This window comes from Bufo bufo, chromosome 3 (genome assembly GCF_905171765.1).
Source record: "Bufo bufo chromosome 3, aBufBuf1.1, whole genome shotgun sequence".
Classification (NCBI taxonomy): Eukaryota; Metazoa; Chordata; class Amphibia; order Anura; family Bufonidae; genus Bufo; species Bufo bufo.
Genome location: NC_053391.1, coordinates 455,470,736 through 455,495,824, shown reverse-complemented (window position 1 = coordinate 455,495,824; position 25,089 = coordinate 455,470,736). Strand labels below are relative to the sequence as shown.

Sequence of the window (25,089 nt, the reverse complement as noted above, 5' to 3'; positions counted from 1 at the left end):
GACATTGCATCAGGTATGTGAAATGGATAAGGGGACCCAAAATTAGAACCGCTTTTGACACTGGCGGGAGTGCGGGAGATTTATCAAGACTAGTGTGTGCTGTGCCGGTCTTGATAGCCGACGCGCTGCCGGAGGTTGTTCCAAATTTATGGTGAGGCGCAGGCCTTGTCATAAATTAGGCACATCCTTCGGCAGTCTGTGCGCCTAAACTAAAAGCGGATATAGAATTTTTAGTCTTCATTTACACAAGAAAACTGGCGTAAAGGAAGATGAATGTTCTGACCCCACCGCCTCCACTTGAAACAAACGTTTGTTGTAACGCTTGCAAAGTCACAAGTACAGTTTTGTGACTACTTTACGCCACGCCAAGAATGATGCAGGGAGATGATAAATCTCCCCCCAGGTCTGTAGAATCTGGGTGCAAGTCTTATTCTGCATGGGTAAGATGGTGCCATTCAACTCATTCCATGCTAATTTCTCACCTCTAGCTAAATCTGGCTTTTCTATCACTGCCATACCCCTGCTTCCTTCCATCATATGAATGCACACCTCTTTCCAGGTGCTTCTAAACTTTTAGGGCTTGGGCCTTTTTCCTATTGGAATTTTGCATGTATCCTACGCCGGAAACTGCAGCATTTCTGCTTCCCATTGTTTCCAACAGGTATCCACTTAGCCATGTAAACTAGTGCAGATGTTTTCTGTGGGGATTTCAAATAGATAAGAAGGAGCAGGAAAATGTTTGGTAATCATGGCGGCTGTCTGAACGCTCATTAGCTTCATTGAATGGGGCTAAATCTGCGCGCCAATGCAAAATGTAGCTTGGTTTTCTGCACGAGAAATCCTCTCTGAACAGGTCCTTACTATGTGTAGTCTGTTGTCATCCAGTCACTGACGGAGTGTTTCTGTCTGTATGTGATCACTCCTGGCCAGTGTTGGACTGGGGTGTCTAGAGCCCACCAGTAAAATTCATTCTGGGGACCCACTGTACAGCTACATGCAAATATTACCTGCTCACATAGTGACAAGCAGTAGCAAGACACTACGAAATGATGGATTATGGGGGTCCCTGCAGCAACTTTGAGGAAAGAGGATATTGGCTGAACTACCTCTGTGTCTAGAAGTCTTTTCAGTGACCCACTGCATCTATATTAATAATAAACTAGGTGGTTTGCTAAATACTCTACCCATATATTTTTAATGACCATATAAAAATCGATCCAAGTCATCCCATTTGTCGTCCAGTCCCTGTTCGGACGCAAAGTTTTCTGTGAGCGGAATCTGCTCTAATGATGTGATGATCAAAGGGGTCAAATCAAGGGTTAAAGGGGTACTCTAAATATTACTTCATTATAAATATATTCCCAAATACCTTACATTAGTTATAATGGCTCGTTTTGTCTGGGGAGCAGTCATTCGGAAAGACAAAATGGCTGCCGTTCTATTAGTACACACAAAACCTGTCCTAATCACAGGAGGACAAGTTACTTCACAATACTGAGTTAAAGAGCTACCTCATCCTCCTCTCTGCTGTGCTTGTCAGGGATTATGATCCTGAATACAGTTTAATATGGTCATCAGCTGAATCTCTGTAGGAATGGAGTTCATGAGCAGATGTGACTAATGAGTAACAGCACTTGTATGCAGTCTCCATTACCACAGCCCCACATTACCACACCCTGTCCTGTCCATCCTTTCTGTACTTCATGTCTCGTCATGAACTCCATTCCCACAAAGATTCAGCTAAATATCGTATTAAACTGTATTCATAATCCCTGACAAGTAGGAGAGGAGGATAAGGCAGCTCTTTAGCTCAGCGTTGTGAAGTAACTTGTCCTGATGTGTGATTAGGACAGGCTTTGTGTGGACTAATAGGACGGTGGCCATTCGTTTCTTCTAGTCATTGCTCCCCAGACAAAACTAGCAATTCTAACTAATGAAAGGTATTTGGGAATATATTTATAATAAAGTAATATTTACTTATTTTCATTTTTCCCTTCACCCACGACAGCACCACGAGAGAGAGGATCTGCCCCATAGACAGGGAACCTGCAGAGTAAAAGGGCTGACACACTCCTCCCAATTCAGTGTGGTTTCCTGTCTCTGGGGAAGCCTGCAGTTTTCTTTCAGATTCTTCCTCCTGGTGGTGCATCTATACTGACCCCAGTTTTTAGGCTGGAATGGGGCCTGGGGCATACCTGCAGTCCCCAAAGGTAAGAAGCGGCATCGGTTGGTGCACTGGTGGGGACGGGCAGAGGCACAGCAAGTCTCCAGAGGGAGCACCTTGGTTGCTGGAGTGTTGTGTGCCTGGCGGCATTGCTGATGCGCTAGAGGCACGGATTTCCTGGCCACCGGAGGAGGAGCTTCCGGCAAGGAGATAGGCCGGGGAAAGCACGTGGAATGTGCGGATTGGCGTGCAGTGCGGTGACATCATCACAGAGCGCCTATGAGAAGAGCACTCTGTAAGCAGGAGGACGGCGTCCTAATCAGAGTTTCTGGCTTGGCGATCCGGTGGGAAGCATGGAGGAGGAGAAACACACTGAAGAGTCTGGAGTCCCTCCAGCCCTGGTACCTCTGAGGGGTGAGTGCTCTGGGGCATATTGAGTCCTGCTTCTCTTCTAATACCCTTATACCTAAATGTGTTTTCAGGCAAAGCCTAGGAAGGTCGTTTCAAAAAAGAAGAATAAAGAGGTGGTCTGCGGTCTTTGTAAATCTGTTTTACTGCCTGAGTGGGAGAAGAGGATGTGCCAGAGTTGTATTTATAGAACAGTGGCTGAGGAATCACCGTCATTTTATAAGTGCCTTCAGGCGTTGGTCAGATCAGAAGTTAATTCCTCTCTATCCTCTAAGAAAGCAGCCGGTGCAAGAGATCCAAAGTTGAGGCGATTAGATGCCACACAGGAGTTTATTTTATCTGATTCTGAAGAAGATGAAATGCACTCCACCTTATATTGGCATTCTGAAAATTCGTCCCTATCTTCTTCACAGGAAGGTGAGATAAGTGGCAAACCATGTTTTCCAACAGAAGATACGGATAGACTTTAAAAAGCCGTAAGATCCTCAATGGGCATTGAAGAGATAAAAGAACCAAAGTCCATTCAGGATTTTGTTTGGGGGGTCTAGAATCCAGACACCACAGTGCCTTCCCGGTACATAAGAATGTATCGGCCTTAATTAAGGGGGAGTGGAAGAAACCTAACAGAAAAGTTTTTATTTATAAAAACCTTAAGCGAAAATATCCTTTTAAAGAAGAGGACTCCGCTACTTGGGATAAGGTGCCTAGAATAGATGTAGCTATATCTAAAGTATCTAGGAAAACGGCCCTTCCCTTTGATGACATGGGAGTACTAAAGGACCCTTTAGATAAAAAAGCTGAGTCTTTTTTAAAAGGAGTATGCGAGGCGTCTAGCTCTTCATTCAGACCAAGTATAGCTTCCACATGTACGGCCCGTTCCCTTATGGTCTGTCTCTCTGAGCTGGAAAGTCAATTAAAAAATAAATGTCCCAGAGAAGAAATACTAGCGTCCTTGCCCACTTTGAAAAAAGCGGCAGATTTCTTGGCAGATGCTTCGGCAGATTCTGTTAGATTGGTGGCTAGATCCGCCGCTTTGTCAAATTCTGACCATAGAGCGCTCTGGCTAAAAAAACGGGTTGGTGACTTCCCATCAGAAAACAAGCTATGTGGTGTTCCATGTGAAGGGGAATACATTTTTGGGCAGACACTGGATGATCTATTAGACAAAGCTGTGGATGAAAAGAAAAGATTTCAAGGGTTTCAGGGTTCCTTTTCCTCAAGGATTAAATTTAGCTGTCCTTTTCGTCCCTTTAGGAATTGCCAAGAAGGAGATAAAAAATCAATGGAGGATAGATTTAGAAACAAAAGAAAGGGAAGAAATGATTTTTTTCAACCAGCCCTTTGGAGACAAAAAGAAACAGGATCAGCAATGATGCCAGAAGTCAGGTAGGGGTCAGATTAAAGCTTTTTTTCACCGCCTGGTCCCAAATTTCTTGCAGCTCGTGGATTCTAGACACTATTCTCACCGGACTAAAACTAGAATTTCGTATGGTCCCTCCAGTAAGATTCTTAATAGCAAAAATTCAGACTTCGGCTCAAGGAGTTTCTGCTATGGAAGAATTAGTACTAAAATTAGTCAAAAAATCTTAGTTCCTGTGCCAAAGGGAGAAGAAGTAGAGGGATTTTACACTCCCCTACTTCTAATTTTGAAAAAAAACGGATGGTTCTTTCAGAACAATTACAAACTTAAAAAAGTTAAACCGGTTCCTACAGATAAAAAAAAAAAATTCTAGATGGAAACTATAAGATCAGTAATAAACCTTCTTCCACCTCACTGTTTCATGACTGTACTCGATCTCAGGGATGCATCCTATCACGTCATGTTCCAATCTTCCTCGGATATCAAAAATTCTTAAAGGGTTTCTGTCATCAAAAAAATAGTTATGTAGCTGGCTGACATTAGCAATGTGCTAACGTCAGCAGAACATAACTGTATGACTTATATCTCCCTGCCTGCCGCTGTTTGCCCTAAATAATCACTTTTATAATATGCAAATGAGCCTCTAGGTGCTAGTGGGGCGTTGCTGCAGCACCTAGAGGCTCCGTTCTCACACCGTTTTCGCCCTTGTAAAGGTGATTGACATCCTCGGTCTCCTCCGTGCCCCGCAAATCCCGCGCCTGCGCCATCCATTTTAGTATCAGGCGCAGTGAGTGAAGGACGGCAGCAGGCGAGCGTCCTTCGCTCACTGCGCCTGCGCCTAATACTAGGACGGCGCGGGATTTGCGGGGCAGGGAGGAAACCGAGGATATCAATCACCTTTACAAGGGCGTGCCAAACGGTAGGAGGACGGAGCCTCTAGGTGCTGCAGCAATGCCCCACTAGCACCTAGAGGCTCATTTGCATATTATAAAAGTCATTATTTAGCCCGAACGGCGGCAGGCAGGGAGATATAAGTCATACAGTTATGTTCTGCTGACATTAGCACATTGCTAATGTCAGCCTGCTACATACCGATTTTTCTGATGACCGAAACCCTTTAAGAGTCGCAGTAAAAATGGGGCAGCTACAACATCTTCCGTTCCAGGCTCTCCCGCTTGGCCTTTCCATGGCTCCAAGAGTCTTCACAAAAATAAAAGCAGAGATGACTGCTCATATAAGAGAAAAATATATTATTTTTATACCATACCTGGATGATTTTTTAATAGTAGGAAAAACAGAGGAAGCCTGTGGAAGAGCGGTATCAGAAATTCTAGACAGGTTAGGCTGGGTCTTAAACCTAGAAAAGTCAAAGCCTCTTCCTACCAGAATTCAGACTTTTTTGGGATTGATCCTAAACTCCTCTTCCCAGAAATGTATGTTGCCAGAATAAAAGGTCAGTCATATTCAGGAGAGAATCTGAGATCTAACCAGAAACCCAGTGGTCTCTATGAGGAAGGGAATGTCTATCTTGCGGTCCCTCACGTCATGTGTCCCGGCGGTAAGATGAGCACAACTTCACTCAAGGGTTCTCCAGTGGGAAATCCTTTCTTTCTGGGAAAAGAACGACTAGATTCAAAGATAAGAATCTCAGACCAAACTCTCCTGAGCTTAGAAGGGTGGTTAAAGAGAAAAAACTTAATTCCGGGAGTTCCGTGGAAGTTAGAAGACCTGGTATGTCTAACCACGGATGCAAGCCCCTGGGGGTGGGGGGGCTCATATTCAGAAAATCTCCCTTCAGGGTCTTTGGGAGGACGTCCAAAAAGGGGGATTCTCCAATCTAAAAGAACTGACAGCAGTAGTTCTAGCAATGAGGTCGGTTCTTCCAAGAATAAGAGGGAGAAATCTCAGTATTATGACGGACAACAAAAGGGTCTTCTCTTGTCTGAACAGACAAGGGGGTACAAGTTGCAAAATTCTGATGCAGGAAGCCCAGAAAATCCTCTTATTAGCAGAAAAAGAGTGTGCCTCAATCTCAGCGGTACATATCTCGGAGCGAATGGAGTCTGAACCAGTCCATTTTTGAGAAAATAACTGTTCTCTGGGGTCATCCAGACCTTTTTGCTACTTTCAAGAACAGGAAGGTTCAGAATTTCTTTTCCTTAGACCCAGCGGGATCCCCTTTGTGGGATAGATGCCTTTCTCCAGAATTGGAGTTTCCCCCTAGCCTACGCCTTTCCTCCTCTCCCATTGATTCAATGAGTCCTAAGAAAAATCTGGGAAGATGGCGCAAGGGTTAACCTCATAGCCCCGTTTTGGCCAAGGAGATCGTGGTTCACGTGGCTTCGGATCATGTCGGCCTCAGATCCTTCCAGAGATCCGGAACCTATTGAACCAGGGTGCAGTTTTCCACCCTGATATAAAAAAATCTCCATCTGACTGCCTGGAACTTGAAAGGTACTTACTAGTTAGGAAGGGATTTTCTGATGCCTTGATCTCTACTCTTAAGTGGCCATGTATGCTAGGATTTGGATAAAATTTATGGAGTTTTCAGTTTTAAGAAATTCCCTTTTCTGCTCCCATTCATCTAGTTTTAGAATTTCTTCAAAAGGGATTAGAACAAGGTCTGGCAGTTAGTACCTTTTTAAAAGTTCAGGTCTCGGCTCTTTCTGCCTTGTTTGATCAAGATATTGCAGGATGCCCGTGAGTTTCAAGATTATTTAGAGCAGTAGCCAGATCCACCCCGATAACCTCCCATAGACCCCCTCCATGGGACCTAAATTTAGTTTAAAAGGCCTTGGATACCAGCTCCATTAAATGTCTTACCTTGAAATTATGTCTTCTAATAGCATTAACTTCAGCTCGTAGGGTTAATGAAATCCAAGCCATATCCATTAACCCTCCATACACCACTATTTTGGAAGATAAGGTGTTGATTCGTCTGGATCCAGCTTTTCTTCCAAAAATGGCTTCCAGTTTTCATAGGTCTCAGGAAATTGTCCTTCCTACCTTTTTTTTTAAGAACCCGAGGTCGGAAAAAGAAAAGTCGCTTCATTGCTTGGATGTAAGAAGAGCTTTGATTGTCTGTCTCGCACTGAAAGTTGGCGAAAATCTTCTTCACTCTTTGTCCTCTTCAAAGGAGTAAATAAGGGAAAGGTGGCCACCAAAGGTTCCATTGCTAGATGGATTGTTTCTGCCATTTCTTTGGCCTATTCTTCATCTGGTTTATCTCCTCCGGTTGGTCTTAAATCACATTCTACCAGAGCAGTTGCTACCTCCTTGGCAAAAAGATCCTAAGTCCCCTTAGAGGATATTTGCAGGATGGCTACCTGGCTTGATTTGAGCTCATCTTCAGTTTTTTTCCTTTGGGGAAAAAGGTGCTCCTTTCGACTCTCCCACCGTAAATTTTCTTCTGGTAAATCACTCGTGGTGCTGTTATGGGTGAAGGAAATAAAATGATGATTACTCACCGGTAATTGGATTTTCCAGAGCCCACGACAGCACCCTTATTTTCCCTCCATTCTGGTTTATTTCTGGTTCTCCTATTCTCACGTGGGTGTAGCAAATAAAAAAATCATGTGTATTAAGTTGAAAATTGTCGGTTATCTAAACATTATGTGGGCGGACTTCCTCCGATGCTTGGATATCACACTGAATTGGGAGGAGAATTTTCGCCCTTTTATTCTGCAGGTTTCCTGTCTATGGGGGCGGATCCTCTCTCTCGTGGTGCTGTCGTGGGCTCTTGAAAATCCAATTACCAGTGAGTAATCATCATTTTCTTAATTCCCGGAGAACCCCTTTTAAGTTGTCTTTATAAAGTGAATACTAGTGAGTGCTTCAATTATGGAAGCGCTCACCTAGTATGCTTTATGTGCCGGGAGTAGTTAGTGAAGCGCTGCGAGCGCTTGTAATACTCACCCTCACGGTCTTCCTTCCTGGGGCCAGCGCTTCACTGTCCTGACCGCGTACAGCGTCAGGACGCAGTGCACGCACTATGATCTGACGCTGCACTCAGTCAGCTGACAATGCAGCGTGGCCGGAGAAGACATGGGAGCGCGACTGCTTCAGGAGATGGAGAGGAGCCGCGGCGCAGGAGAGGTAAGATATGTTTTTTATTTTATTCTGATGGTCTGGCAAGGAACTCGGGGGGGGGGGGTGGGGGGGGGGGCTGACAATAAGGGCTGATCTGAGGTCTGATGTGGGTTCTGGCAAGGAACTCTGATTGGAGGGGTCTGACAATGAGTGCTGATCTGAGGTCTTATTGGGGGGGGTCTGACATGGAGGGCTGATATGTGGGTCTGATGTGATGTCCTGATATGGGGGTATTATCCGATGTCCTGATATTTATGGGGGTCTGATCTGAGGTCTGATGAAAAATTTTTTTTTTTTTCTTATTTTCCTTCTCTAAAACCTGGGGTGCATTTTATCATCTGGTGCGTCTTATGAAGCAAAAAATACGATATATCATAATGGCTCTAGGCCAAAAAGCAGTGAAACTCTGACATCTGTGAAGACAAAGCATTCAGCCTTGAGTTTAGAATATTGTATTCTAGAGATTATGTAAAAATGTAAGCATCAACATGAAAATAAGGGAGGAGAACAGCCCACTGAGAAGACAAGATGGTGTCTATATGATTTCCTTCACAAGAGGTAGACCAGTTCATAATGACTTCTCTCACTTGTATGCTGCCTGTGTATATGTAGTGCAGTCAGTCTACTGTGCTATGTGCCACTTTTGCAGGGAGTGGGTGACTAGAGGCCCACCAGGGGATTCACCTGTTCCCCTGTGGGCCACTCCGGGCCTGCTCCTATCTCCTCCTCCTCTTCTGTTAGTTCTACCTGGCATTACTCGCCTCCACTGATACCTTCTCTACTGCTGTTCTGCAGCTGCTCTAGTCCCTGCTGTTCTCCACTGGCCCGACACCATGAAAATTGCAAGAAATGCCCCATTAGTTAGCTTTCTTTCCTGGCTTGAAACACTGGAAAGACCTTAGAGCAGCTTTAGTGAAGTGGCAGGGAATGGTGGAGGTGAGCAATGCTTCTTTGTTTTTTTAAAGACTTTTTAACAAAATGATCTGCTAGGAAACCTGGAAATTTTGAGATGCAAACTAGAAAATTAAAGCTAAACTGTCATGCACTCTTAGGCTACATACACATGACCGTTATGAAAAAAACTGCTGTTAAAAATGGCAAAACGGCCATCTTTCACTGCCATTTTTTCACCAATGCCTTTCTGAAAATGCCCAATAAAAGCGATACCCTTGAATTGTTTGGGGGCTGTTGAAAACAGACAAAATAGGACATATCCTATTTTTTAATGGCTGATATTCATGGTTTAAAAAAAATAAATAATAATTTGTTCTGAAAAAGGCCATGTGACTGTCACGTGTATAAGGCCTTAGAACTACTTTGGTGAGCATGAACAGGCCTGTATACACTGTTTCAACTTGTATTTTTTCACCTGCTTTGGCCTAAGCTTCATGAACAAAATGTAGTCACCAAATTAGGCTACTGAAATAACATGCAATAAAATATATTGCATCCTATTTTTGCGACTTAGTAATTGGTGATCACCAAGAGTATCATGATGACCATACTTTTTGTGTAGTAAATAGTTTTTGTTTCTTTTCTGCCTAATTTTTTATATGGGGAAAGCTATCTATAAGTCGCTAGAAGTAGCATAAATCTAATTTTGTGTCCTAAAATTGTGGTTTCTTTTTCCAGTGAATATTGTATTGAACTGTGTCCTTATGTTTTTTTTTTTTTTTTATACAATATGGGCTGCCATGATTTGGCAGTAAACTACAATGCAAACTAATTTTATTTTCCCAATTTTTTAAGCTCATGTTTAGCTCAATGCACCATTTCATGTTTTTGAGTTTAGTTTTTATTCTTTTTTCTGCGCACCCTTTAAATCTGTTTGTTTTATGATCAAAGCATTATTGTTCACTCGTACATAGTCTATATAACTGTATGACAAATTGTGTTAAATCTACATTACTCTCTTTATGGTTGTTTAGGTGCTGAGGGCCTTAGAGTAGAATTTGACCGCCAGTGTTCTACAGAGCGGCGACATGACCCACTTACCATAATGGATGGGGCCAACAGGATAGTTTCAGTCCGATCAGGTGATGTGCAAAGTGCTGATAAAACATTTCACTCTTTCCATATTCACTCGTATATTTGTTCTACAAGTGTGCAAATATACAGATAAAACCCCATTGAGATACATATATATATATATATATATATATATATATATATATATATATATTAAAGGCCATTCATCATCTACTTGAAAAGAATATGCAAAGAGGTAACTCTCCCATGGAAGATTACCACCTCGCCAGCACCACCTATTGGAAGTGGTACCATTTCCAATAGGTGGCACTGGTGAGATGGTTCTTTTTCTTGGGAGATGCCTCTTTGCATATTAGTTTCCCATGGATCATTGCCCCAAGTCTCATACCATGGAGTACTTCCAATGAGTCTCCATACAGAACTGGTCTCTTTAAGGAAATTCAGCACCCTGTCTAAGCTGCCTCCAAGTCATCGCGCTGAGCCAGCTAGAGTCCTACTGATGAGAAACACCGAAACAGCTGTCTACAGTTGCATATCGGGCTTGGCTATATTCCCTTGTCAAATCCCATCTTGACTTATAAGAAGCCACTTTCAAGAGGTGGTGCTGACGAGATTGTTCTGTTTTTTGGGAGATACCGCTTTGCATATTCATATCCCATGGAGAATTGCCAGTAAGGCTCCATACAGGACTGCTCTCTTTAAGGAGATTCAGCACTCTGCCTAAGCCATTTGAAAAGGCAAACTGTTGGCATCAAAATGAAATTTTACGGTTTACTGTAAAACTGTTGATTTTGATACCGTTTTCGAGCATATGGGCTAGTTCACACTGATAAAAAAAATCTCAGCAGAAAGCAGAGGCGCTGGTTTCTGCCACCGGTCTGTACACTGAATAGATTGACCCCACCGCGATCTCAGCACTGGTTCCAGAGTGGAATAATGAAGATGGGGCAGATTGAGGCTTCTTTCCATGTAGATTCCACAACAAATTGAGGTTCCTTTTTATTTTTTTACAGTGGAAACTATAACAATTAGAACAGTACACTCCAGAGAGTGTTGCTAGGACTAGCAAGTCCTTCTGGTAATCCTTATAATTAGTAGTATAAACTATATATAATTTACCATAAAGGTGTCTACAATTTTAGTCCCAGAGCTGAGATCTCGGCAGCTTCCATGTGTCAGTTTGCACACCCAAGTCCACACAGCTTGCTCCATAGGTATTCAATGTGCATCGATGTCCATTTACAGACTCCACAGTGTCTTAAGTGTTTCTACCAACACTCAATCATGAGACTTACTTATTCACTGCCAGAGAACTCCTTTAAAGGAATTTTTCTATTCTAGAATTTAGTGGCCTGTTGCGGGAATGACTGGTAGTCTTCTCTCTATGGAAGTCAATGTCTGGACATTTTTGCTCTCCCCACTTATCGCATGCCTGATATTCCGCAATTTATTTTCCTATTAATATTCCCATAAGCATTCCTGACTTGCATGATTCTTTTTGCATTGTGTTTTTTTCACTAGTAAGTGCACTTTTTCTGTATGGATTTTGATTGGTCTACAAATTTAATGTCTACATTAGATACAGTTTTCCAAGAGTACAGTGGTGAACTTTGGCGATCTTTATGATAAATGACCTTTGTGTCCATAAATGCTATCGTATTAGTTTTCTCTTGGGGGTAGAAATACTGTCACTTAATGGAAAATGTTTTTGAGCAGCTCCAAACACTTTCATAATGCCAGTCACCTTGACTCCACACTCAGTAGACCTTAACATAGTCCTTACATGAAAATGGCATCTCCATAATAAGAGGGAATAGGCACTTAGCACCAGTGTAGTAACTAAATTTCCCATTAATCTATATTTGGTAGGCCGAGAATGGTCTGACTGGTCTAGTGAACTGAGAATTCCTGGAGATGAATTAAAGTGGAAATTTATTAGTGATGGATCAGTCAATGGCTGGGGCTGGCGGTTCACAGTCTATCCTATCATGCCAGCTGCAGGTAAGGACTGATTATATGTATTATTTCTGGGTTGTTGTGCCCTTTATGATTTTATATTGCACATGACTAAGTAAAACTGTTTCTTTTCAAGAAACCTTATATACGTTCTTTTTCTAGGTCCAAAAGATCTCCTGTCAGATCGGTGCATCCTGTCTTGCCCATCAATGGATTTAGTCACCTGTCTTTTAGATTTCCGTTTGAATTTTGCTTCCAATCGAGGAATAGTTCCCCGTCTGGCTGCTTCGCTCGCAGCCTGTGCTCAGCTTAGCGCTCTTGGTATGTAATAAATTCTAGTGTTCCTTTAATTTTGTATTTGACTTATTAACCCCTTAGGTATCTGATCAGTGTTTGTGTAGGCACCTGTGATCGCTGCAGCCTTCTCTGTGCTCACCATGCACAGCACCATACATTATACAGCGGCTGTGCTTGGTATCGTGCTCAGCCCCATTCACTTCACTTCGCTGCCTTCTCAAAAAGCTGATCGGCAGGGGTCCCGGGTGTCGGACCCCCACCGATCAGATACTGATGACCTATCCTGAGAATAGGTCATCAGTTATAAAGTCTCAGAAAACCCCCTTTAAGAACCAATTACAGATTTTTGTCTTTGCTGTTTTAGAGGGAGCTGAGAGCCTCTGTGAGCACTTCTGCTCAATGAATGAACTGTGACTAACAGCTCCAGTTCTTAGAGCAGTCTTTTGATCTACAGCCAGGATCAGAGGTAGCGCCAATCCCGACTGTTAACCCTTTGATTGGCATAGTCTGTGACCACGGCTTGGTGAAAGGGGATTTCTCCTCTGACTGGGTCTCAGTGAGCTGATCGGATGCTGGGTAAGCGCTCTGCCGTCAACCCTGGGAACCTAGATTGGACTTCAGGACGGGCACACTAGTGTTGACCTAACCACAGCCTGTACCAGAGACACAGAGCATAATTTATTAGCATAAAGGAGTATGCTAATACATTTATAAGTATAAAATAATTTTGTAAGTCCTTAATGGGGTTATACAAAAAAAAAAAAAAAAATGTAATAAAAAATATGAATTATACGTTTTTAAATAAAAAAGCTTGCAAGAAATAAGTGTTTATTTTTCATAAAATATATTTTATTGTGCATACTTTACGTGAAGCAAAAAAACTATACTTATTGGATATCCACACAACCAAAATAACTCATTAAACAGGTAGTTCGGTGTGAAATATGTATGGTGTATACTTAGAGCCAGCTCTGTGGGCACCCTAGAAAAAGTCTATGGTGTACCAGTATGCTATGAATTGCACAGGCAGCGCATTGAATGTAGGCAGGCTATTATAGCTAAATGATAAAGTTCATGGAAGATATACTTAATTGGACTATAGTATTCAGGTTGAATTGCCATGTTGGGACTTTGCAATAAATAAGTGGGTTTTGGTTTGCAGTTTGGGCTCTCGGTCTCTAAAAGGTTCGCCATTACTGGTATATACAGTAAGGTAAAAAAGCATTGTCAAAAATCACTTTTTCTATATTTGCAACACAAAAAATGTATATAAATTACAAAGTAATGTGTAATCTCAAACAACACAAAAAATGCAATTCATCTTGTACAAAGCTAGGCCTTATACAACCATGTTGTCATGGCTGTTTTTAAACGTGGAGAGGCAAAAATAGAAAGAATAGCTAGTCATTAAGGGGTTAAAGGGAATCTCACCATGAAAATCTGCAGGCAGCAAATTATAAGGAGGAGTTGAGCAGATTGATATATAGTTTTGTGGGGAAAGATTCAGTAAAACTTGTACTGAGAAGTAAATTTCTTTGCCCGTTTTAGCGGCAGGTCACAGGATGTGGGCTCTTCAGAGGCTGAGGAAACTTCTAACCACAGAGTTTGGACAGTCTATTAACATCAATAGGTTACTTGGAGATGGAGACTCTGAAGCACGTGTAATGGTAAGATAAAATTTGCTTTTCATTAAATATTTACTTGGAATATAGTTGCCTTACATTCTACCCTGGTTATTCAGTAGGGGTTTCAAGGTGGAAGAGGGAAATAGCCAGTTGGGTAGTAGTCCATATCTGATTCTGTATGTAGCAGCATATTTTAGAAATGTCTTGTAGGAAGTCTGTTCCTGTGGTCTACTTATGTCTGTTCACATCTTTTTATTTATTTTTTTATATAGAGTTTTACAGGAAGTGCCTTAGCGGCGTTGGTGAAGGGCCTTCCTGAAGCCTTACAGAGACAATTCGAATATGAAGATCCAGTTGTCAGAGGAGGGAAGCAGTTGCTTCACAGTCCGTTCTTCAAGGTAATACACCATCCAGGGTCGGACTGTGGTTTCTTGGCCCACCAGAGGAAATTCTTCTCAGGGGCCAAACTTCCATACCATCAATAATGTCTAATAGATTTTAATTCAAAGAAATAGACCATAGTGGCAAGTTATCGGCTTCAAAGACAGCTCCAAATGCTTTTTTTTTCCTCCTGGACCTTTGGGGTCGCTTATAGTATTAGAGCCCGGACTCACAAGAGGATCCTCAGGTACTCAGCTGCAACAATCTGAATCTGACACTATTTGTTGAAAGGATTGTGTTTTTTGCATTAGAGGATTTTTTTCAAATCTCTTTTTATTTTCTGATTACAAATTGTAATTAGATTCTGATCCAGATTATATTTTCTGAACATGATTATGGGGGCGGCCATCTTGCCTGAGTTGTACTGAAAAGCATTTTGGAAAGCATTAAGAAAATTGCTTCACGGTAGCCACATGGTCCAGAGACACAATCAGTCTAGTGGGGACCTCATCGACTTCTATGGCAGAGTTTTCTAGGCGTGCTCTGTGACCTGTGCAAAGGTCATTGTACAAGGAAAGAATAGATAAGCTCTGACAATTACCTGTTGTGAATGGAGGATCTTGTGTTATCTGTACACAGAGGTGATACCATTACAGGCAGGATTAGAATGTCAGATAAGCAGGTAACTGCAGTAAAGTGATTTGTACAGAACAAAAAGTGGTGCCTATTATTAGACTTAGTGGCCAGTGTGAAAACTGCAGGATTTTATGTTTTTAGTTTAAATATCGATGTTGACATGGAAAATTAAAAATAACATAAAAAAAATTTAAAATATGTTAAACATAAAAACATGATTTAAACAGTAGGTAACTTTCTAATGACTCATTAAAAAGTAAAAAAACAAACAAAAAAAAAACAACTGGATTCCATAGAAATCTTGAAGTGTCATAGTGACATGGTAAAAGTTTTTTTTTGTTGAGGCCTGGGTACTTGAATATTTAGGTCGTGATAGGACATGACATCCTTTGTTATGTATATACCTAGATATTTATAACTGTTTACAATGGGTAATTCCCCTCGGGCGACGGTATCATCCATCTGATATAGTGGGCACAGGGTTGATTTGGACCAGTTTATCCTTAGTCCAGAAAACTGGCTAAATTGTTCTATTATAGTAATTGCCCTAGGGAGTGTGGACTCCGTCTGTGACATGAAGAGCACCATGTCATCAGCGTATAGGCCTACTCTATCTTCTTGCTCCCCTACTTGGGTACCATGAAATTGTGAGTCTGCCCTGATTCGCATAGCCAATGGCTCTATAGCTAAGGCGAACAGTAATGGTGACAGAGGACACCCCTGCCTGGTACCACGTCCCAATCTAAACCTTTCTGAGAGCATCCCATTCACTAATATGTCCGCCCTTGGGTATTTGTATAACATTTCCACCCACTGTATATATTTAGGTCCGAAACCAAATTTCTTAAGGATCTGGAATAAATAGGGCCATTCAACAGAGTCGAATGCCTTTGCTGTGTCTAAAGACGCTAAGGCCCATTCTTCTTGCCTCTGGAGCCCAATCTGGGTCACCACTTGCACCCTCCTAATATTATCAGTGGTGGACCTGCCTGGCAAAAATCCGGATTGATCTGGATGCACCAAGGTGCAGGCTACCTTACCAAGTCGTATGGCTAAGATCTTTGCTATAATCTTATAGTCTATGTTCAATAAGGATATTGGACGATATGATCCACACGCCTCCTTTCCTGGTTTCAAGAGTACTACAATAGTTGCATCATATAATGACGGTGGAAAACATATTTTCTTAAATGCGTGTCCATACATACGTAGCAGCAGCGGATTGATATGGGAAGCATATTTAATATAAACTTCCAGGGGAAGTCCATCAGGACCTGAAGCTTTCCCCCTAGCTAATTGTGTTATGGATTCCTGTAGCTCTAGGGCAGTTATAGGAGCTTCCAGACTCTCCACCGCCTCCTGCGACAGAGTAGGGAATTCCAGATCCTCGAGATATTGTATGACATCTTCTATCTCATAGTTAACCCTGGATTCATACAGATCTCTGTAGTACTCCTGAAATCTATTCGCTATAGTTTCCGGGTCAGACAGTATCTGTCCATCTAGCGCCTTTACTCGCAGCACCGCAGGGGAAGTCTGGTTTTGTTTAACTATGTGGGCCAAAAGCTTACTAGATTGATTGCCCATTTCAAAGTACATTTGTTTGGTAAAGAACATTTTCCTTTGAGCTTTTTCTTTAAGTAAGGTTAAATATTGCCTCCCTGTTGTCAGCCAAGACTCTCTATTTACATCACTGGGATCGGCTATATATGCTGCTTCTAATCTTGAACATTCTGTTGCTAATCCTTCCTCCTGTCTAGCTGCTGTTTTTTTAATATACGATATAGAGGATCGCAAGCAGCCTCTAAGATATGCCTTCATAGTTTCCCACAGCAACGTATTATTTGTTTCTTCTTCATGACCTTCCAGAAAAAACGCTAATTGATTGGGAATGTGATCAGACGGTCCGAACAGGGTCAACCAAAAAGGATTAATCCGTGTTGAGCGTCTGATCACACCCCCACCCAGTATCCGCTTTAGTTGCACTGGCGCGTGATCGGATATACCTCTAGACCCGTATTCTATATTATACGTTAAAGAACACATGTGTAAGTTACCTAGGGCATAATCTATTCGCGATAGCATATTGTGACTGGCTGAGTGACATGAGTATTGCCTAACGCCAGGATACTTAAGGCGCCACATATCTGACCAACCCACCTCCTCTAATAGTGCTGCAAGGGACGTTTTATTATGAAGCCGATTATCCACAGTCTCTACCTGATGGTGTCTATCCAGTTCCCTATCTAAAGTCATATTAAAGTCTCCAAGACTTACTATACGAGCTGATGGATAAGAGGCTGCGAAACTCACAGCCTGTTGTATCACCTGCATGGAGAAAGGTGGTGGGATGTATACACCTAGAATTACATACAACGTGCAATTAATATATGCCGCTACAAACACATATCTCCCCGCCAAATCTATCTGACACTGTTCCAGTTCCCATCTAAGAGATTTATGCACCATTAGTGACACTCCCCTGGACAGAGTCGTATAGCATGAATGTTGCGCCCATTGAACCCAAGGTTTTTGTATCCGCCTAGTATTCCCGACTGTCAAGTGAGTCTCCTGCAGGCAGAGAATATGAGGATTGAAATTCCTGACAGCTGAGAATACCATGGTGCGTTTCCTTGCTGTTCCCAATCCCCTTACATTCCAAGACATTATACGAAGTTCTGACATGATGATTTGGCTCCAAGGACCTCATTTACCTCTTGTCTCTCACCCTTCACTACATTATGATTGATACAGCACAGAACATATAACACTTGAACCGTCAGGCTTCTCCTGACATAAACTGTGAGTGCTCGCATGGTGTAACTGAGGAGCATACACTGCACTCTCGGCACAAATACCATGTTTGTTAGGTGGCACTGCAAATAAACGGGGTGTGCATTTGGTGATTTACCAGTTGCACTATAGATCTTATAACTGATACGAGGGTAGACTGTAACTAAATCAAAAGCTCATTCCCCAACTTCTAACGGGGGGCCGGTTCAGGTCTTGGATAACTAGACCAACGGGGGATTTCACTCCTATCCGGTTTTGTCAGCTTGCACTGAGTACCTACTATAACATGGAAAGTAACAGGCCTGTTCGTTCCATTCTCTTCCTATCACATTTTTCTGACCTTGTTCAAATATGATCATATATATATAGATAGTAATATAGGAGAAATCCTATGACAGGAACTAATAATAGCTTAACTTCCAATAGGCTGAGTATATATTCATATATAACGTTACCGCAGGTAATATATTAAAGTCCCCGGCTCTCCTTGCCTTGCCATCAGCAAAACTTAATTGTCCACAACTTTATCTTGGAGCCCTTGCATTCCTTCCCCTTCCATCCAGCCAGTCAGTGGCTTCTTCAGGCTCACTTCCCCATCCACTACTCTTAAGCGGGCCGGATACACCATGGAGTAAGGCAGATTCTTCTCTCTCAGCCTCCTTTTCACTGTGCTAAACGTCGCCCTTCGTTTCTGCAATTCAGATGAAAAGTCCGGGAAAATCATGATGGTGCTGTTTTCATACTTGAGTTCTCGCCTGGTACGTGCCATCTGTAGTACATGATCTCTGTCCATCGAGTTTAGAAGTCTTGCAAGCAGTGGGGTCCCCGGTGGAAAGGGTTTGGCGGGTACCCGGTGTGCGCGTTCTATAATAAACGCTGCTGAGAAAGACTCCTCTGGAAAGGAGCTGCGTAGCCATGTAGTGACGAATTCGCACAGATTATTGCCCTCTGCTCTTTCAGGCATTCCGATTATCCGTAAGTTATTACGGCGTGTACGATTTTCATAATCGTCACATTTTTGTTGCCAGAAGCTGACCTTCTGCTCCAACTCCTGCACTTTCGTGGGGATCGGCTGCAAGCGATCTTCCACATCGGAGATCCTGTTCTCAGCCTCTTTTACGCGATCCCGAATAGCCTGCATGTCGTGACGGAGTAGGCCTATGTCCACCTTCACCTCCTCCAGCTTACCTACCATCGATGTGCGGCAGGTAGATATTGCGTGCAGTAACTGTTCAGTGACTTGCTTAAGGGATGGTTCGGCGGCCGTTTGTTCTGCTCCCACATGCGCAGGATCTTCCGCTACCTCTTCTACTGGTGAGGATCGTGAGCCCGCGCCATCTTGGTCTTCCACGCGGGCAAACTCTCGGAGTCGTTCTGCAGCGGACTGTGCTTTGTTTCGGGACATGTTTATGTTGCGGGACTTTCCCGACCTCCTGCTGGTTCTGGAGGTAATTTTTGCGGCAGATAAGTGTCGCGATAAAGTAGAAGTTAGGGATTTGGGCTCGGAGCTTCTCTACATGCGTCCGCTCATATCAGCTTCCGGCCACGACCCCCCCCCCCGAGGCCTGGGTACTTGGACCACATTGAAAGAAGGACTGATGGCTGCCCTTTAAAGAGGACCTTTCACCGGTCCTGACATTACCATACAAATACCTAGCAGTGTAGGGCATATTGATGAGATGTGATATCGCTTATTATTATTTTTTATTTTTCTGTCGGCTGCTCTGTTCCCCCGCCATGCCCCCTGTTCTGGTTTGCCACCCTGTATGAAAATCCATACCATCGGTACAGGGAGGAGGAGAAGGCTGTGGTTCTTGGGGGGTGTCTCCCTGCCTGTGAGCTGGCCAATTTCAGCAGACCGCTTCACAGCCAGGGAGAAAAAAAAAAAGCTTACCTTCTCCCTGGCTGTGATGTGGTCCGCTGTGATTGGCTAACCCATAGCCAAGAAGGAGACACCCCGTGAGAAACACAGCCGTCTCCTCCTCCCTGTACCGATGGTATGGATTTACATACAGGGCCGTAAACCAGAACGGGGGGCACGGTGGGGGAACGGAGCAGCCGACAGAAAAAAAAATAAGAAGTGAGATCACATCTCATCAATATGCCCTACACTGCCAGGAATTTATATGGTAATGTCAGGACCAGTGAAAGGTCCTCTTTAAGCCCTTTGATATGCATTTTTGGCTGTCCTGCTGGGAAAGGCAGGGTTAGCTGCATGTAGACCATAGAATTTTTTTTAACTTATAATAATTTTACAAACATATGTTATTCAGTGATATTCATGAACAGGGAGACCTATACCATATAGTTCAGTTTACGTAAAAATGATCCACAATGTGCTTATTTTGAAGGCTGTTTTCTTACAAGGTTTTTCATCACTTTGTACTACATTGAAGGATACTGCCTACATTTCTCATTCTGGAGCCAATGTAAAGCAATCTAAATCCAAGAAAACTTTTATGGATTCATTACTGTGATCAGTGGTCAAGCCCTGTGAAGTTATTGTGTAAAGCATATTCAGAGTAACATTGGGGATGTTATCTTGCAGGTTTTGGTGGCCCTTGCTTGTGATCTTGAGTTAGATACTCTTCCATGCTGTGCAGAGACTCACAAGTGGGCATGGTTCAGGAGGTACTGTATGGCTTCAAGAGTTGCTGTTGCACTGGACAAGAGAACACCGCTCCCTCGATTGTTTTTAGATGAGGTATACTTTTTGGTTCTCCGTGTGACAATGTTGTGTATCATATTTTTTCTTAACTCAAATCATTTTTGCTTTTGTGTTAAGGTTGCCAAGAAAATCCGTGAGCTGATGGCAGATTATGAAACTATGAATACGGTCCATGAGAGTCATGAGATCTTCAGGAGAGAACAAGATGAGCAACTTGTCCAGTGGATGAATAGGTTTGGAATATTGTATATTTTTAATGTACGTAAATTGGCATATAAGAAATGTACAGCCTAAAAATAATCTGTCTTCATAGACGACCTGATGATTGGACTTTGTCAGCTGGTGGCAGTGGAACCATCTACGGCTGGGGTCATAATCACCGAGGACAACTTGGAGGTATTGAAGGTGCGAAAGTCAAGGTCCCTACACCATGTGAAGCATTGGCAACACTAAGACCTATACAGTTGATTGGAGGAGAGCAAACTCTATTTGCCGTCACAGCTGATGGGAAAGTAAGGAAGTTGGTGAATGCTTTCCTTCTGCTGTAATAAAAGTTACGGTAATTTCCAAAATGTTGATTTCCACTGATCATATGTTTTTTTGTTCAGTTGTATGCCACAGGTTATGGGGCTGGTGGTAGGCTGGGCATCGGTGGCACTGAATCTGTGTCTACACCCACACTGTTGGAATCCATTCAACATGTTTTTGTGAAAAAGGTGGCAGTCAACTCTGGTGGAAAGCACTGTCTTTCACTCTCTTCTGAGGGTGAAGTCTATTCCTGGGGAGAGGCGGAAGATGGAAAATTAGGCCATGGGAACAGAAGGTACAGTACGACTTATAACCATAAAACTATTCAGTTCGTAGATATGTAAAGGGATTGTACACGACGAAGTAGCAATAGAAATGGCAACCGTGGCAGCTCATGGTTCCCAGTATGTGCACTGTTAATATAATGCCACTCATAGTATGTGGATAAGTAGTAGAGGACATGGTAAAAGAGCTGTGCAGCAGCCATGTCATGATTTTTCATGTGTCTCTTAACTTAGAAATTTTAATATGTTTCTATGCAACCTCTTTTACCTTCCGCTAACGTAGATTTTATATTTACGATTTGTTGCTCTTATCATTCATGTGTTCTCCTGCTCGGTCTTTACTTTTGCCTTTGTTCTTGCAGCCCATGTGATAGACCTCGTGTTATTGAGTCTTTACGAGGAACAGAAGTTATAGATATAGCCGCAGGTGGTGCGCACAGCGCATGTATCACAGCTGCTGGAGAACTGTACACCTGGGGAAAAGGAAGGTATGGACGTCTTGGGCATGGTGATAGTGAAGATCAGCTGAAGCCCAAGTTGGTGAGTCACCTATGCAAGAATATTATACCATCTTTACCACCCTGTAACATGTATGGGATATTTACTAGGCTTATGTGAAAGTGGTTCTTGCATGGTGTGTAACTAGGTGATTACATTACCTGCCATGTGTAAGGTAGATAGGTAAAAGCTTTGAGTGTCTCCCCTTCTAGTGAACACACGCTAGGAGTCCTCCATATTGGGAGCGTAGCCCTTACTGTTTTTTGGCCTTCATTTTATTAAACATATAGACTGCATTAATTTGCTCCTAATCTAAAGTCTTTATGGTCGCTCTCTAGGTGGAGGCCCTGCAAGGATATCGTGTCATTGACATTGCCTGTGGCAGCGGAGATGCACAAACGCTCTGCTTGACTGACGATGACACAGTCTGGTCTTGGGGGGATGGAGATTATGGAAAACTTGGACGAGGGGGCAGTGATGGTTGTAAAGTACCTATGAAAGTAAGTCTTTCCTTAAAGTGTGTAAAATGTTCTGATGGGCCTCTACTCTACACTCATGAATTTTCACTTCATTTTTTGCACTCAAAAAATGGCATAGAATTTGCTTGTGTTTACTTCCATACAGAGGGGGGGGGGGGGGGTTCTGTCCATCTGTGTGAACCACATAGTTTTTCAGGTGTTTGTTTCCCTATAGAGAAGGAGATTACAAAACGACAGAAAAAACACCAAAAGCTTCAATATGCTGTGCTTTTCCAAAAATTATAGAGACCCAAAGAATGCCACTTAACTAAAACAGCAGTAGCCCAAAAAAAAGGCTCATTTGTCCTGCATGTAATATTTCCCATCGACTTTTAGCTAACATCTGGAGCTGGTGTCTTAACCAAAAAAAAGATGCAGGCACACAAAAAAACTAAACGCAACTAGAACCACAAAATTGCTTTAACTGTGCCAAAACTCTGAACATGTTAAAATGCAGTTGTTGCTTATAGGGATTCTACACCTTCAAGGGGCATTTCGGCAAGACCCTCCCCCCTCCATGTTGACAGATCTGCAGATGGAATCCTATGTACCTGCTCAACAACGTTGGGTTCCTGCTCCTTTGGTCCCCTGCTGCTGTGCTCCAGTCCCTGCTGTAAACTTCCTCGCAGTGGTGACATATCCCCCCCCCATGCGTCACATCACCGGATCACTTGACCCACGGGGGTTAATTCACCACTGCAGCGACCACGTGACCCCCATCAAATAGGAAGTTTAACAGAGGAACCAAAGGGGAGCAGGTAGGTAAGTATGCTTCCTTCCACAGTTCTGGCGACTTGGGAGGGGTCTGGTCGAAAGGCCCCCGAAGGTGCACAATCTCTTTAATAATTCACCTGTAAATCTTGAGTTTTGGAATGAATTGCTGACTGGAGAGTGAAAGTGAGAAATAAGAAATATTGTTCAGAATTCTCTTGCATAACATAAGATTTTTATGACTTTTCTTGGGTGAACCTTTAATTAGCAGCAATTCTATATTGGCTGATTTGGAAAAAAATAAATGATGTAAGCTTGTTAAGCCTAGAAGAGATGCCTGATGTTCTCACAGATATCTGATTGTGGATTTACACCTTTTACATGTCCTGCTTCCTGTATTTTTTTCTCTTTAGATTGATTCCTTGACAGGACTTGGAGTCACCAAAGTGGAGTGTGGTTCTCAGTTCTCTGTGGCTCTGACAAAGTCCGGCGCTGTCTATACATGGTACGCCGATTTTTATTAATTTTTTTCCTATTGTAAAGTGTAGCAACGCATCTAGAAGATCCTCTTTGTTCTATGTAATGTACATATTGTTCTTTTCGATGGGCCATCAGTTTTAGATTGGTGGGGCTGACTGCAGGCACCCTCACTAACCATGGGGTTCATTACCACATAAAGTGGTTCCCTCACAATGATAACTGTTAATGGATTACCAATATGAAAGTAAAACTACTGCCATGTGCAATAAAATACCTTCTTTCTTGATGTGCCCTTCATTCTTCGTTTCTGTCTTTCATTTTCGCGTAAATTCACTTTTTGTATTATACAAATTAGTCAGCAAGGTGCCCAGAGGAGCGTTATCTTTCTACGGTGCCCAGGAATGCCCCCCTCCAGTGCCCAGCCCGCCTTCCATCAGAGCCCAAGCTGGCCTCTCCAGGGCCGAACTACCCACCCACACCAGCACTGTTGAAAGTCGCCCCTCTCCCCCCCCGCTACGTCATTGAGGCGATGTAAGATGTAACTCCGGCCACATATGCCTCATCCAACACTGCTGGCTCGAGCTGTCTACAAATAACGCGCGCTATTGTCTCGGCGCATGCCCGGTGACACATTTGAAGCTGTTGCCCTTTGGAGCATCCGCATCGCGCAGGCAGCCCTGCGCCTGCACTAGATTTCTTGGCGTTGCATGAGGCATATCTGGGCGGAGTTACATCGCCTCAATGACGTGGTGGGGGTGGCGGCCAACATTGCTGGTGTGGGCGGGTAGTTCGGCCCTGGAGGGGCGTGCTTGTGCTCTAATGGAAGGCGGGCTGGGCACTGGGGGCTCCGTAGAAAGATAATAACGCCCCTCTGGACATCTTACTGACTAATTTGCATAATACAAAAAGTGGATTTACGCTAAAATGAAAGACAGAAACGAAGAATGAAGGGTACATCAAGAAAGAAGGTATTTTATTGTGCATGGCAATAGGTTTACTTTCATATTGGTGATCCATGTGACAGACTTCATTGGAGGCACTGGAGTTGTACAAAACAGACAGGCCAGCTAATGACAGATTTATTTCTGCATCCTCTACACCACAACATATGGAGGAGGTTTATCAATACTAGAGCAAGGAAAAGTAGACTTCTTTCTTAGGCGACCAGTGAAAGCTGGGATCTGATTGGTTGCTCTGGCCACCTGATCCACTTTTATCTTCCTGGGGTTTGAATAACTGTCTCCCATTATGTTCATGTTAGGGCAGAAATTACATGATGATCCTCTAAATCAGGGGTGTCAAACTCATTTTTGCTGAGGGCCACATCAGGCTTATGGTTGTCTTCAAAAGGGCCGCAATTCTGCGACTGTATAAATGTAACTATGCCAGTTAGGCGTAGCTTCGTACATTTATCACCTGTTGAAGGCAACCATAAGGCTGACGTTAACATATTGTTAACACAAAACATAATATATATATTATAATATAATGATATATGTACAGTTGGTATAAGTTACACCTCTTCTTGTATATAGTGATATGAAGCACGCTGGTATAACCTGGGCATTTACTGTATATAATTATATATGTACAGCTGGTATAAGTTATATATCTTCTTGTATATAGAGATATGGACCATGCTTGAATAACCTTTGTATATCCTGTATATAGTGATATATGTACAGCTGGTATAAGTTATATATC

At 42.8% G+C, this 25,089-nt stretch overlaps 1 protein-coding gene across 4 annotated transcripts in view; it reads left to right on the top strand.

Moving 5' to 3' along the window:
• Positions 1 to 25,089, top strand: part of HERC2 (HECT and RLD domain containing E3 ubiquitin protein ligase 2) — a 222,288-nt gene that overhangs the window by 171,201 nt on the left and 25,998 nt on the right. For 3 of the 4 annotated variants that reach the window (XM_040425134.1, XM_040425136.1, XM_040425135.1), the window contains exons 71-82: positions 9,950 to 10,057; positions 11,880 to 12,011; positions 12,129 to 12,287; positions 13,812 to 13,930; positions 14,161 to 14,286; positions 20,247 to 20,402; positions 20,484 to 20,599; positions 20,680 to 20,878; positions 20,975 to 21,189; positions 21,541 to 21,718; positions 22,015 to 22,176; positions 23,319 to 23,410. In XM_040425134.1, the coding sequence (XP_040281068.1) occupies positions 9,950 to 10,057; positions 11,880 to 12,011; positions 12,129 to 12,287; positions 13,812 to 13,930; positions 14,161 to 14,286; positions 20,247 to 20,402; positions 20,484 to 20,599; positions 20,680 to 20,878; positions 20,975 to 21,189; positions 21,541 to 21,718; positions 22,015 to 22,176; positions 23,319 to 23,410 (1,762 nt within the window). The remainder of the gene's footprint in view (positions 1 to 9,949; positions 10,058 to 11,879; positions 12,012 to 12,128; positions 12,288 to 13,811; positions 13,931 to 14,160; positions 14,287 to 20,246; positions 20,403 to 20,483; positions 20,600 to 20,679; positions 20,879 to 20,974; positions 21,190 to 21,540; positions 21,719 to 22,014; positions 22,177 to 23,318; positions 23,411 to 25,089) is intronic. The other variant, XM_040425137.1, reaches the window with a different exon arrangement.